Source organism: Gymnogyps californianus, unplaced genomic scaffold (assembly GCF_018139145.2).
Source record: "Gymnogyps californianus isolate 813 unplaced genomic scaffold, ASM1813914v2 HiC_scaffold_77, whole genome shotgun sequence".
NCBI lineage: Eukaryota > Metazoa > Chordata > Aves > Accipitriformes > Cathartidae > Gymnogyps > Gymnogyps californianus.
In genome coordinates, this window is record NW_026114470.1 from 41,921 (window position 1) to 57,422 (window position 15,502).

A 15,502-nucleotide genomic window follows, 5' to 3' on the forward strand; every position below is an offset into this window, starting at 1 on the left:
AGAGGCTGCTCCACCTGCCTGGTGAAGCCACAGCTACCAGGCCTCAACTTGAGAGGCACCTGTAGCTACCACTACCTGGCTGTCCAGGCCTCGAAGCTCTGTGAACATGGACAGCCTGTGACTGCTGATGGTGCTGGGAAATGATGAGGGGCAGCTATTTTGGCTGTAAGCGGCATATTGCAGAAGGAGAAGAACCAACACTGCCTCTCCCAAGGCTCCTTCCCTCCCTGTGCCTCCCTTGCCCACTCTGCTCCAGCTGCCAGACTCAGGGTGCTGCCATGGGCCCGAGCTGGTGGGTGTCCCACAGCTCAAGACAAGGCTGAAGCTCTGCAGGGTGGCTGGAAGCACTGGGGTGCTCCCTCACTTTTACCGGCCATCTCCCTCACCCACCTGCCATTTGCCATGGCTAGTGGCTGAACAGCTGCCAGTCATGGCTGGTACAAGAGGAAGCATTTCCCCACCTTTCCACCGCCCATCCAGAGTCCACCAACATTTTTACAGGGTGGGAGGGTGAGAAGGACCCGAGCGCACCAACAGCTCTTGCTCTTTCTTGAAGGAGCAGGGTGACTTGTCAGCTGTTTTCGCAAGGCTTAGTCTGAATCCTTCTCATAAAGGAGCAAAACCAGGTCTGGGTTGAGCCAGAGGGGGGCATGGAGATGTGGACAGTGACTCACAACATATACGCTCTATTAGATGGTGCTAAGGGCAGAGTTGCTGTCCCCTTCCCTCTCCCCCGAAAGCCATGCTTGGGAAGGAGGGCAAAGGAGGAGGCAAGTCACCAGGAACAGGGTGAGAACAGGCTGGGATCTGGCGAGGACTGGAAGAGCAGTGGTGGAAGCTTCAGCAACGGTGACTAAAGGCACTTCACAATGGGAAAAAGGAGTTTAGAATAACACTACTTGTAAAGATATATGTATATGCACCAGAATGTACACAGGGATTTAAATGGATCAGGATTTGGGGCAGTATGGTCACTCAGACCTCACAGCATGGGCTCAGAGTTATCAGCTATTGAAGAGTAGTTCACCTTGTACCTTCTAAAGCAAAACCAGCTAGCTGGAGGGACTGGAAATGCAGTGGTGTTCACCATCTCTTTCTCTTCCAAACAGGTTCACTGGACTGTGCTACATAAAGCACAATTATACCAGATAAGAGGAAAATAACCTGAACAGAATTGCTTTTATCAGGGTTGTGCACAAAGGCTCCTATCAGCAATGAAACCACACTATGCAACCACAGCAAAGCCTGGTGTCTGCACCACAAAACATTTAATATAACACATAAGTGTTATAAAAACATGGCCTTTACAATAAAACAATCAAAAATATGGGGAAGAGGAGGAAGACAAACTGACAGAAAGTAAAGGGAACAGAGTCCAATCCTCATATGCTTTCAGGCACACACTGAAACTCAGATGAGGGCTTGGGAGGGTTAAACTTACTTGTACATTGCTTATCAGAATGCTCATTAGGGCATTTAAGTGCTAAGTTAAAATTAATTCAGGCATATAAGATATTGTATGCAAAACTAGACAGTTCAGTAACTGAATATTTTAAAAAAAGAATTAATACTAATTATTGCGATGGACCATTACAAAACAAGGTGTGCAAAAGGATTTCATCCTATCACCAAATATCAGTAATTAGCCTAAGACTCAGATCAAGAGGATTTAGAGCCCTTATGTTTTTTTGTATACTATCCAATACATATCTGTAAGGAGAAAAAAGGAGAAAAAAGGAGAAAAAAACCCCTTTCCCTTCACAAGGGGGGGATGTGTGTGTGTGCAGAAACAACCAGGAAGCAAAGAAGAGTTAAACTGTCCATCTTTCACTATGCAGAAACTTTCTTATCTGTTTGCCCTTGCCCTTGTTGCATATTTCAATCCATAATTACCAGCATTGGTTTTAATGCTTGGACTAGATCACAGTCTTGGAGTCTCTAAGTTTTACCTACCTTGGACATGAGTGAATTAATCAGTTAATAAAATTATACCCAAATTTCCTATGTATGATAATATATTTCAGTTTGTAGTTGTTATCGGTTTTCCTACGTTTCTGCCAGGTTCTGTTGCATTTGAACCCTTCATAATTTAAGCAATTAATCCTCAACTTCCCACTCCCTAAACTAGACCTCACTACAATCCCCTAACCACCTTAGCAAAACCCACCTCACCAATCCTGCAATACTATGCTTTAGCCTTGCTCCCGCATCCCGAGTCACGCATACAGGTACATTCCAAGGCTGGGTCTAGATTTTCACCAAAGCTGGGTGGTTCTCAGTGTGCAGCTCCTGAAAAACCTGCCCACAGAGGTAGGAGCTGCTGCTACCTGGTACAAGCAAATCACTCTGAAGTGAATTCTAGATCACAATTTAGACGAGTCATCTACTTTATATCCTAATAACCTTTAATATGCCTCTATAAATGATGAAAAGTATGGAAGAAAATGAATAGAAATGATATATAGCAAAACCAAGAAACTATTGCTAACTACTGCTAACTGGCTGAATTATGAATGAGTGCAACTTCCACTATTAATGTAAGACATGTACATGTGCTCATGTTTAGATTCCTGAAGAGCTGAGCTTTATTGCATGCAGAAATACTTTACTATTTAAATATCTGTCTTTAAAGAAAGTTTCTCCCCAAATTACTATTTGAGGAAGCCAGCATAAATTTTCAAATAACACCGTTATTTTCAAATCACAGTTATTGAACCACTGGACCAAGTCACAAAGCATTGAAAAATGCTTCTCCACATCATGAAAACATCTGTAGCAGAGCCATGAGTTAGTAGGAAAAGCCATGTTAGAAGTGAGGAGAACTGATATGAAATGACAAAGCTCAGCATCTTCAGTCCTACCATGTAACCAGAATGTGAAGGGAAGGTCAAAATCAGTGACACCCAGGCTACAGGCAGAAAACTGGGTGCCACTAAGGTTGCACAGCTGTTGGTCTTCTCAGCCCTAGTTCAGTAGATACGGTTATGAATTTCTCTTTGCCTCAAGCCCTGGTTTATGCACAGTTTAACCTCGGTTTACAACAGAAATTTGAAGCAAAGATCTGAATAATTTATTAAGCTAGGTGATGGTATTTGCCACAATACTCTCTTCAATCGGTATTTTATGAATGGGCCAATTTGAAAATAGGCAGTTACTGGTTTTGTTTATTAACAAAAATGTAACTGCATATTAGAAAATTAAAATAGGAGCACAAACACTGGGTACTTTCACAAGAACAATTTACTGATGCATATGTAGCATCCAACCTTGTTAATATTTACTCTAAATTGACCAGTTATATACATTACTGGTGACCACTGTTATCAGTTTTCTACCAAAACAAGAAAGAGTGAGCTTCTGCTCATAGCACTACTTTATTGGCATCTTAACAGAAATATTTGAGAAAATGGCAGTAAGTAGGAACAACATTCTTTCTTAATAGACGAGTTCAGGTTTACAAGCATTTTCAGAAAGCAAACATTTTGCTGTACCTATTGTATTTTTACACTTACAGAACAAAACCTCTCTGAACCACACACGTAGTTGTTGTATATGTTGCTGGAACCTACCTGCCCTTTTAACTCACTTTTCAAGCAGTGCTATTTCCCTTGAACTTTATTATCCAGTATTTGTCCACTACAGTGGAGAAAATTGAATGGGAAGAAAGGTAGTGGAGGAAGGGAGCAGAGAGGGAAGGACTAGGATAGAACAAATGAGAAATACATTTAAGAGCACAGATAACTGACAGTAAAATATATGCTCTTTGGTTAGCAAGCAGAAAAAAAGGAAAGGACTTGCACACATGCATTCTAAAGCAGAAGACAAGAATGTCAAGAGTGTATTTTTCCCCCACTGCCAGATGGAAGGGCTATTATTATAAATGAAAAGCAGCAGTAGTGGATGCCAGGCACTTTTGTTGCGTGCCAGATTTTGAAGTCCAGATGTAAGCAGGTTACCCCTGGGACAGGACAGGCTTCAGCTCCCACAGCAGAACAGAACCAATCACGGTTTTCTCAGTGTTTATGATGAGCTGTGCTGTAGAGCTCTCTTTCAGCTCCACTGTGACCAGCATCAGTGACCCACTGTGCACAGTCTTAGCTGCAAACCTGGAGGGGGAAGGAAAAATAAAAAATAAAACAAAAAATCACTGAGGATCTTAAGGTCAAAGACTGCTAATACTTCTTTCTGCAAAAGTTAAATGAGCTCAAATATAATAAAATGCCTCCAATTTAATTAATCCATTTCAGGGGATAAACCATAAAATCCTCCATAAATTCTTCAGAAAGAATTTGTTCAGCATTGTATAAATATTTTTGTATTTAAGAAGGACAAAAAAGTATCATGCAAAATTGTGTATTTAATAGTACAAGCAATAAAATCTATTTAAATCAAATTATTATGTAAATTCTAATTCTTCAGTTCATCTGCAATACTCAAGAACTATTTTAGTGCACACTAGCAACTTGAATTCAGCTGTATGGAGTTCTCCATGGACAACCATCATTATTTGGTGCCCCAAAGAAAATGCAACTATGCTAAATGTAATAGAACATTTACAAAAAGCCAAATTGTTGTACTTTCAGAAAAGTGCATCCTCCTGCCATCTCAGGAATTAATTCAAGCTAAAAATATTCAAACTTATAAACATCCAACATAATCATTTGAAATTGTGGTAACAGCAAGACACCAAATCATTCCATCTGTGAATTTATCTTTAATCATAAAAATGTGGTCAATATTTCTAAATATTGTATGATAAATATTAACCCTCCCTACAAAGCAAATTAAAAAAAACCCGCCCAAGAGATGGGAAGGAAGAGGATGGCAACAGCCTCATCTTCCATCTTTCACAAGTAGCTCCTCCTCCTCCTCCGCCTCCTCCTCCGCCTCATCTGCCTCAATTTCCAGTTAGCTGTCAAACTGCTGTCACCTATTCAGGACCAAACCAGTCGGTGTCTCATGTCTCACAATTAGCATGGGCCTCACAAAGCCCTTGGGATCTCTTTAATTACCATCAACATAAAGGAGTGAGTTTATCAGTAGATAACAAAGCTTCACTCCAGACTTAATATTAGCCACTAAAGCAGGAAGCAGGTTCTCTTTAAATGAGAAGTAATTTCTGTCTTTATTCTTTTTAAACTAAGCATATAAAAATATCATTACACATTATACTAATTAAGGAAACATGGGGCACTTCTCTAATGTCACCCATCACAGGTCAATCTATTTCTTTTGCCCGGATTATAGATACATTCATGGACCTCTCCCTTTAATAGGAGATTCTAAAACAATGTTACTATTATAAAAATGAACTTAGCTAGTTATATCAATGATTTAATCTATTTGCACTGCAATGTAAAAGATCACTATTTCTCTTGTTGATTTTGACAGGGGAATAATTATAGAAACAATAGTCTTATTAGTCACTTTATTTACTTAACAGTTGTGTCTTGGGACAACACAGAAGCAGATTATGTCTGAGTATGCACATAAAAAGGTTGGTAGTTGGCACTCCTGCTGTGTTTCATAGCCCCAAGGCTTGATTTTACCCTCTTTTATTAAAACCTGAAAGTGATACAAAGTCAGTGTTTTGCAAAAGCCAAGGCGACCCAAATGGTCACTGATCTGGAATCACTTAGTGAAAAAAGAATTGGAACAGAACGAGATGACTTATTTCACCATTAAAAAGGGTGTATGGAAGAACAACTACACAATGTGTTTACCACTGCTTTTGAACTTCGGAAACTGAAATCTGTTCCTTAAAATAGGGAAGATGATAATTTAGTTTCTGAAGAGAGTTAGAACAAATAAGTTTATACAATCTTTGAAACTGAATACAATTATTAAAGGATGAAGCAGTTGACTTTTGGTTACAAGACATGATCAGTAAAACTGATTTGCTAATTATTTAGATGTTTTAAAAATACTGTCATTGAAGGATTTGGGTAATATCTGTTTTTTCGACTAAGCACATGTTATTGCATTTATATGCTTACACTTATCATAAGCCCACATGGATTTTCCAAAATGTGTGTTGTGCTCAACTAATACTTTTAAATACCAGAAAGCCATTAAAAAATTTTCAGCAGCAAAAATTAATCACTCTATATAGTATTTATTCTTTGTGAGAAGCTTTTATTTTCCCCACAAGGTCAGTAATTATTTTTCACTTTTTCTGAAAGTTAATACTGCCTTAGAGGTAAGAATTTGAATACACAAAAAAATTGAAAAAAGATATTACAAACAATCAGAATTCATAGACTCAAATAAGCCTTGGAAACTGCACTGTAGTACATTAAAATCTAGTTTGTAAATTGGTTGTTTGTAGGACCAAAAGAGAGAATTTGTCCTTCGGACAACTCTTAACATAAGACATTATATTATGAGCATGGCTCTGTTGCAACAAAGGATACATGAGTGAATATGAAAAAAAGAAAGTAAATGAGAATACCATTCAGAAAACAGAACCAATATTTACTGATAGTTTCAAAATGGCTTTCTGCTATACTGCAGTTATTTTCTAGTTTTCTTTCTGATAATATTACTTCTAAAACTGCTTTCACATCATTAAAAATATTCAGAAAGATTTGCAGCTGTTAATACTTTTCCCATTTAAAAAAAAAATCAAGACAGATTAGAAACATAACAATGTGAGATATATTTGCATATTCCGAGTTTTTCCAATTTTTTTTTCGTTAAAAAGAATGTTAAATATTCTGAGGCTATGTGACATGGGGAAAAAAGAGAAGGAGTTCATAGATTATTTTTACATAAATATAGTATCTGTCAGTAGGTAAGAAAATATATATTAAGAATCAAATTCTAAATCAACATCAATAAAGTACTGTATATTTTTAGAAAGTCATCTGGTCTTTCAAGAGTTAAAAATCAAGTAGGTATCTTGGTCACTTTTCATGAAAATAAGATTTGTTAATGATTGTCATATAAAAATATTTGATTTATAGTTGATATCAAGGAAAAACACAGAGTATCAGACACTACAATGTGACAGCATTTGCCAATCACTGGCTTTGTAATGATGACTAGCTTAACTACAGACTAGCAGTTATTTTCCCTTTATTTGTAGACAGAAGATAGCTACAATATACAGGAGAGGCATTTTTAAGGGGAAAGGTTATGAAAATTCCAAGCCAGTGAATAGACAGCAACAGAGTAACTCACACTAAAAATCTGCTCTTTAAAATTCAACATTTGAAAAAGTAAATTTACAACTGAACACTCAATATCGGGACATTTGTTTACAGCAGAGCAGGGTTTGTTACGCATAATTCAACAGCACTAAAACACACGCTCTCTCCTGTTGGGCACTCTTCTTCATCTTTGATTTTTCTATTTAAGCTAAATTTTCTTCTTTTTCTGTTCTACTGCTTACCAGAAACAGTGACAATGGCCCATGGAGGCAAATTTTTTTTTCTCCCCCTCTTTTCTTTAAATCTTGTACATGAAGCCTTCAATTACTGCCTGCTGAAGCAGACAGAATCCTATTAGTAAGACAGACAATCACAAGATGCAATGCCCTGCCCTAGCTGTAGAAAAATAATTAGTCCAAAGTTGACAAATGTGTAATCAAGTTATGCAATGAATATATTGAAGGGGGGGGGGGAATACTACTGTGAATTAGTCTTCAATTTATAAATATAAGAATGAACAACTATGAAGTACGTTCCAGTGTATCAATTGGACAACAAAAATATTTATAGTTTCAGTACTCTGAATCTTCACCTTATTCTGATAAATTCTATGTACAGGTTTGACTTTATAATTAACATTGTATCTCAATATTGGCTAAATTACTAATTACTTGTATTAGCTCTCCGAGTAAGCCTTAGAACATGAAAAAAAGAAGCATTTGGAATAGCATTACTATGTATTAGTTCTGACCTGGGGATACAGTAAGTTTAATATAAAAATATAAGCAGAAATGTACTCACAAAAAGAAAGATCTTTTTCATAACATGGTGATTTAACCTCTCAGAAAAAAACTTGTTTAATATTGATTAATCATAAAATTTGATTAATATTTACATTACATTAATGTAATGATTAATAATTACATTACAAAAATCATATTATGATAATTTGACATGTTTTCTTCCTTTTCCAGTACATTTCATACTATTTTAACACTTATCTTAAAATAAATTGTTCAAAATACCTAATTGATCACCATAATGTAATTATTTCCAATATTAACTATTTTTGGGTTTAATAAAATCATAAAATTGTAAAATAAATTACACTCAAATCTGTACTATATTTTTAACATTTTTAGTTTTATTGCCAAAATAGATTTTGAGTTTGTCCTCAGTTGCCAGTGAGCAGTTGCACTGTACCTCTAACAAAAATGCAGGAATGCAAGTCCTCAGAACTTATTGTCCAATACATAGCACTACTCCACACATTCAAAAAGATGCTACATGAACTTTTTATCTTCCCCAAAATTTACCTTTAGTTCAAAGCATTTTTATATGTAGGTATTTATATCTCCTTCCCAAAACTTCAATAAGCTAAAAACTTGAATCAAAATATTTGGTCCTCATCTAGTCTGTTCTTTTTATTTTTCTTAAAGAATCAGGCATTCAATATGATAAGTATTTGAGAATTACATACAGTCCATTTTTAAAAACAGGCTATAAATTTTAATTTGCAAAAATTTATTTAATTCCAAGAAAGTAAGTCACCTTACAGAAATATATTAAAATATTAAACTTGCTCAGAGATCTTTAAAATCAAAGATATTCTTCTATTCGGTTAGTTTTTTAAGTGTTAGATGTTTTCTGTTTAAATAACTGGCTCAGAAGGTTCCTGTTTGTTTTTCACTTTACAGCATTCAGATACAAAAGCAGTGCTGTCCTCTAGTGGACAGCAAATAAGCTAGCCTAGAACAATATTTTGCTTAACCTCATATCCAAAATGACTCACTCATATACTTTAATGTTAAGCTCAAATTTAATTTCTTCAAGTTATTTTTAAATTTTACAATCCACATGCAAGCTCCTTAAATATACAATAATATATTTTAAATGTTAAGTGCCTTAAAATGATGTTGTAGGAAGGCATTTTCTTGATCAAGTATTTTGTACCAGTTAATCAAAATCTTCATATGCTGATAATATGTGGAAAATGTATTAATACATACAGGGCACTTTTGTTAGCAGGGAGAAAATTTCAGGTTTTGTAATATTAGGATTTGATTAAGAAATTAAAGAATATCCAGTAGAAACTACTGAATGAGTACATTCATATTTAAAAATTTCAGTTTTCGTTTTCTTTAGGAATAAAAATATTTACCTAAGAATAGTGACTAACTGGAAAGACTTTTAGTCCTGGCTGACAAAAGAAAGGTAAATGCTTAGCCTAGCTGGGCTTTTTTTTTTTTTTTAAAGCTAGAATTACTTCTATCATAAATCAAGAAAATGTTAAGAGTTTACAACTTCTGGCTACAACGAAGGCTGAAATACCTGCGGACAGGGATATACCATTCTATTTAAAATTCTTCTCCTACAGGTAAAGGCTACCAGAGAAAGTGCTTTGCCTAGGGTATTTAGCTTTCTAAATAATTCCTACTTGAGAAATTAGGAAGCAAAAATCAAGGCTGCAAGTCTATTACAGGTTTATTTACTCGGCTACCCATTGCAGCTCTCTTTTGGTGGATGAAAAGCTGGGCATGAGCTGGCAATGTGTGCTCGCAGCCCAGAAAGCCAACCATATCCTGGGCTGCATCAAAAGAAGCATGGCCAGCAGGTCGAGGGAGGTGATTCTGCCCCTCTACTCTGCTCTGGTGAGACCCCACCTGGAGTCCTGCATCCAGCTCTGAAGTCCTCAGCACAGGAAAGACATGGACCTGTTGGAGTGGGTCCAGAGGAGGGTCACAAAAATGATCAGAGGGATGGAACACCTCTCCTCCTATGAGGACAGGCTGAGAGAGTTGGGCTTGTTCAGCCTGGAGAAGAGAAGGCTCCGGGGAGACCTTATTGCGGCCTTTCAATACTTAAAGGGGGCTTATAAGAAAGAGGGGGACAGACTTTTTAGCAGGGCCTGTAGTGATAGGACAAGGGGTAATGGTTTTAAACTAAAAGAGGGTAGATTTAGAGTAGATATAAGGAAGAATTTTTTTACGATGAGGGTGGTGAAACACTGGAACAGGTTGCTCAAAGAGGTTGTGGATGCCCCATCCCTGGAAACATTCAAGGTCAGGTTGGATGGGGCTCTGAGCAACCTGATCTAGTTGAAGATGTCCCTGCTCATTGCAGGGGGTTGGACTAGATGACCTTTAAAGGTCCCTTCCAACCCAAACCATTCTATAATTCTAAGAGTAGAAAAAGATGACTGAGCCCCACAGCTAAGGAACCACGGAAGCAGAACAGTCCACATAACTGCGTCAAAGGAACTACTGCCAGAGGTAGATTTCACTTTATTTGAGCTCTCAGACAGGCCAATTGCTTAGTAAAAAAATCTTAGAAAAGATTTCTGTGTGCACACAGAGCAGAAAAGGTCTTTTAAAAAGTCTCCCTGGATTTGTATGACCTGTTTGTCAACTACTGAGAGCATATATTTGGATTCAAATGGAATAACTATAAACAATTTATATTTCTCAGCAATTTCTGCACTGTGTTTATCCTCAATAGATGGGCAATAGCCCTTCCTTTCTAACATGATGGAAGCAGCTGCAGTTGTTAGTTATGGTAAACCGGTGGGGTCTGATCACCGACTTTCTGCCTGAGAATTCTTCCAAATTTAGTACAAATTGGAAGGTGACATACACAAAGAAATTTTCCAGGTAGACCCCTTCAAATCGGGGGTTTGTTCAATACAAACGTACCTACATACATGCACAGTTGCACACCTTTTCTCCCCAAATTAAGCATTGCTGGATTAAAAAGATGTGAAGAGGATAACCGATTACTAAGCACGCCATTCTCTGATAATCAAAATTGTCTGTAAACAAAACCCTCTTTCCTTTGAGAATCAGTCTGCCAATATACTATAAATGGGACATGACAGGTTGCAAAATGATAAAAAGAGGTGAATACAACCAGACTGTCAGGTTGATGCATGGGGTGGGGAATAAAGGCTAGTGAAAAACAAGTGTTGATCCTTGGATTTCTGTCTTTTAAGCATTTTATGCAAGTTTCTATATTGGGTCTAGTTGCTTTTACATTCTTTAGGATTTCAATGCCCATCCATTGCAATGTGCTTACTGTCATATTACATTATTTCCACATTATGTTTTTGATTTTGCTAAAGGATTATGCAAGCCTCGAAAAGACAGGTGGAAGATATTTTACATCTTGTTCAATATTTGCTTATCCACAAAATCACATAGGTCATGGGTAGGCTAAACAATGATGTACTACACATAGCAAGCTCTGAACAAACTGGCATATCTATATGGCGCAGTCAAGTGTCATTAAAAATATAGGTCCCAGAAGTAGCATAGCCATTACATGCAATGCTGTGCTTGAGCTAGTTAGACCTGCCCCAGCAATGAGCAGAAGTGCTGTTTTGTGCTTCTTATTTAAAAGCTAGCCTGTTTGCTGCTAACTCAGGTGTCTACTTTGACAACATGCTAAGAGGTGAGAATCCTCCCTCTGCAAGTTCTGGTGATCTATAGAAAGAAGAGATGGCTATTAGAATGACCACTTTCATGGTTGTAATGGAGAAGGATATTAAACTCATTATTTCAAAAGGTGAAATGGCTGTCCTGAAGCAGATTAAGGCTTCAGTGTCGCAAGAAGCCGAGGTTTGATTTTCTCCAAAACCTCAGATTGTCCCATCTTGAGGTGTTGAAATTACAGACTTGACCATCTCAAATTAGAGGACTGAAATTAATGCTGTCATGTGTCTCAGAGTGCTGGCCAATGGTTAAGGCCATCCCGATGAACTGCAGAATAGAGATATGTAGATGACATCATGCTCACTTTCTAACCTCACTTTCTCCTGTTACTAATTGTGGATTCCTTCCAAAATATAACAGCAGCAACAGACTAGTTCAATGGATTACTAAACTAGTTGAAGTTAACTAAAATTTGTTCTTCATATCCACCCTGATGAGTTCAGACTTTTATCTCACTGACTGATTGGGCAACGTGCAAGTAAAGTCTTCAAGAATGAAAACTGTGGAAAAGGTGCTCTACATTGCATCATTTTGTAGAGCCACAGTCATTGAGGGAAATAATCTACTAGAGTACAATGCATCCTGTTTAAGAAATGCTTCAGAAAGTGGAAGGCAGAGAGCTAGGCAGTTCAAGATGGCCTGATTCTCCATCCCATTACACATTATATTCTGATGTCAACAGAATCGCACAAGCATAAACCACAGTGAAAGAGTGAAGAAGCAAATCCAGTTTGTGATCCCAGCTCTGAACAGACCTTTCTGCTGTATGCTACTGCCAACACATTAAAAGTTTTTGCACCATATTTTGTAGGTAGCAGAAAGAAATGCTTTCTATGTGTATTTCCATTATTGTCTTTCTAAGCCAATTTACCCTGAGATGCCTTTCCTTCATGCAGAGGGCCTTAAGTAATAGTAGACAGTATTTTGACACTTTCAAGAGGATCATAAAAGTATTCAAGTCTTTCTAAGGTTAAAGTAAAATCTGCAATTAGTCTTTTCATCTATCACCATCTGTTGTCTTCTGCTATATTTGAAGTGAAGAAAATGAAGATTAGCTATCCTGGTGGGAGGTTATGGAGCTGAAAATGAATAAAGGAGGAAGAGACCTGAGGAACTTTTACAATATTCATCTGAGAGGAATAAGCAACACATCTTGAAAGTAACACTAGCATGAAGGACATTTCTGGATAAATAAGGCTCGTGTTGGTTAAAAAGAAAATTACTGAAAATCTTGAGTTCAATAGTGTCTTCATCTCATCACATTTTGAAATAGAAGAGAACAGCCTAGAATTTATTTTTGATATATGAAGCAATGAATGTTATTGCCCAAGTAGAGACAGGGAGCTGAAGTGATGGTCCATAGAAGAATCAACTTTGAGGGAATAAACGTCCTCAATTATGTATCCTCTTATCTTGAAGATGGAAAAATTCCTGGTAGACTTTCCCCACTGACAACAAAGAGCAGATATACTTCAACTGAAAAGTACCTGGTCTCTAAATGTGGTTATTCAGACTGATTTAATTCCCTGTAGGAACAAATATTTTTCTTTCAATGTCTTTGTCTTTAGATATTCAAATGGTGCCCACAGATGTGGTCTGAATCACAAGACAGAAGCTTGGGGCCTTAGATGATTCTTTTTGAAATCACTTGGTCAACATCTACTATGTGCTCCTCAACCCACTTCCACCCTTCATCTCTTAAAATACTTTTAACAAACAACAGTTCTCAGAACATTGAAAGAGCTATGTATGTTGCAACAATTACCCTAATCACTCTTGTGAAATAATATTTTAAGAAAAATAATACACATTTTTTCTGAAGTTTTCATATTTAAGGAGAAATTGTATTTCCTGCTCCAAAAAAAATTCTCTCTTTAAATGCATTTCACATTTTTGTTTTTAGTAGAAGGCTTTAAAATTGAAATAATGTTTCCCCTTGATAACAAAAGCAATAGAGATCAATAGATAAAATATTTAAATCCTATGAAGAACACGAGAGTGTACCATATGCAGCCTTACAAGGCCCAGAGACCTAATAGCTTGTATGAACTCATTTTAAGTGCAGGTTACTACACTCAAGGAAGTAAAATAGTACAGCAAATTTATTTTGCAAATATATGAATGCAAATATATGAATACAAATCTGCACATTTGTGTTCTGAGATATATATATTGACTATTGAGTTCAAAATTTTTGCAGCTATCACTTAAAATAAATAAAACAGGTCAGAAAAGAGAGTCTAAAACAGAATCAACTGTATTATCTGGCATTTTGTTCTACGCTCAGTTAACAGTTAAATTATTACATTTCAAGTAATTATAAAAATTCAGTAGCCATATGGTAAAGAGAGAAAAAAATGCATGCAAGAAAGTGTTGCTATACAGTGATATGGACTGACATATAACTGATGTATTTGACAGGTTTACATTTATTTCATTTTTCATTGGTGAGTGCATGCTATTCTGTTGATATTTGGTTTAAGTGTTTATTTTCAAATCTTCATTATATTTGCCCTAGTGTTTTTATTTGGTGCAAAAATGCAATCCTAAATAGGATTTAAGGATTTAAGGATTTAATTTAAGGAGCAGTAATTGGATCCCACCAACATGACATCATCTTTGTCATGAGTACAAATATGTTCAGACTGAAAAAAACAAGAAACACACCTATTCATGCCCATTAGATACGCTTGTATTAAACTATATAATTTCATTTTGCATGAGTATATTTCATTACCAGGTAATATAAATTTCTTGGCATTAGCAGTCATTAAGTAGTAATACTCAAGTTGGGGATGACCAACAAGAGGTTAATATAATTCATGCTGCACAGTGCAGAACGTCAGTTTAAAAATAGTACTACTTTTCCTGTGTAAAAGGGTATGTACTAAGCACTTCCAAGAAGTGAACTCAAGTAGTCCTCACAGAATAGCATGACAAGCTGAAACAAGTTCTTGTATATAATTTTTTCTTCCCAAATACCACTTGCAATAAAACAAGACAAATGACAATACTATAGAAAAAGAAAAAAAATCACCTTTAACATATTTTTATCAAATTCATAACTACTTTGTCAAGGTAAAAGATGACTGTTTATTTTATCATCCTGAAATGTTGTATGTGTCACATAAATAAAACATGGCACACTTCATGCATCCATGAGATTTTGCAAGAAGAGACTCCATTTTTGTTTACTCTCATGGCAGAGTTGTTTTAAACCAAATATATGCATAATTTTTTTAAAAAATATATATTTTATATATAATATTTTAGTAATTTGTTTTAGAGTTTTGAAAGTATTCATTATCTAATCTCTAATTTATCTCAAATATTAATTTATTTAAATCTAGGATCTACTTTAATGATAATGTAGTGCTATTTAAAAGATGAACAGGTTCATCACAGTATCAATTAGTTAATGTTCCCATTCCTGTTCTCAGTAAAAAATAGGTGCAACTACAACTACATAGTATCTGTGAACTCCAGTTACTTACAGTGAAGCAAATGAAGGGCTATTTTCTAAATGCTTATCATCGCTGGGCATTTCTGGTAGGCTGTTTAAGTTGTTATAAACCATTTTTTTGCCTGATGGACATTATAAATGCAAACTATTCTGTAACTACTGCAACAGACTGAATACATTCTATTTTGAGTAAAAACAAAATTTAGGCAAACATCTGGGACTTCAGGATTCTCTAAAGCATTCTGAATACTTCAGCCCGACCAGAACATGCCTTCAACCACTGTCTCTGAACGAGTGTACCTAACAGCAAGTACATCTTCAATTTATTTACTGTTGGTCATTGTCGTGAAAGGAGTGGTTTAGATCACTTAAAGAATCACCGTCAAAGATATTAGCAAAAG

General features: G+C 36.2%; 1 protein-coding gene across 1 annotated transcript in view; it reads right to left on the reverse strand.

Annotated features, from left to right (window-relative positions):
* Positions 1–3,896: 3,896 nt before the first annotated feature.
* Positions 3,897–15,502, reverse strand: part of LOC127029115 (AP-3 complex subunit beta-1-like) — a 184,332-nt gene continuing 172,726 nt past the window's right edge. The window contains 1 exon segment of the mRNA XM_050914761.1: positions 3,897–4,106. Within this exon segment, the coding sequence (XP_050770718.1) occupies positions 3,953–4,106 (154 nt within the window). The 3' untranslated portion in view covers positions 3,897–3,952.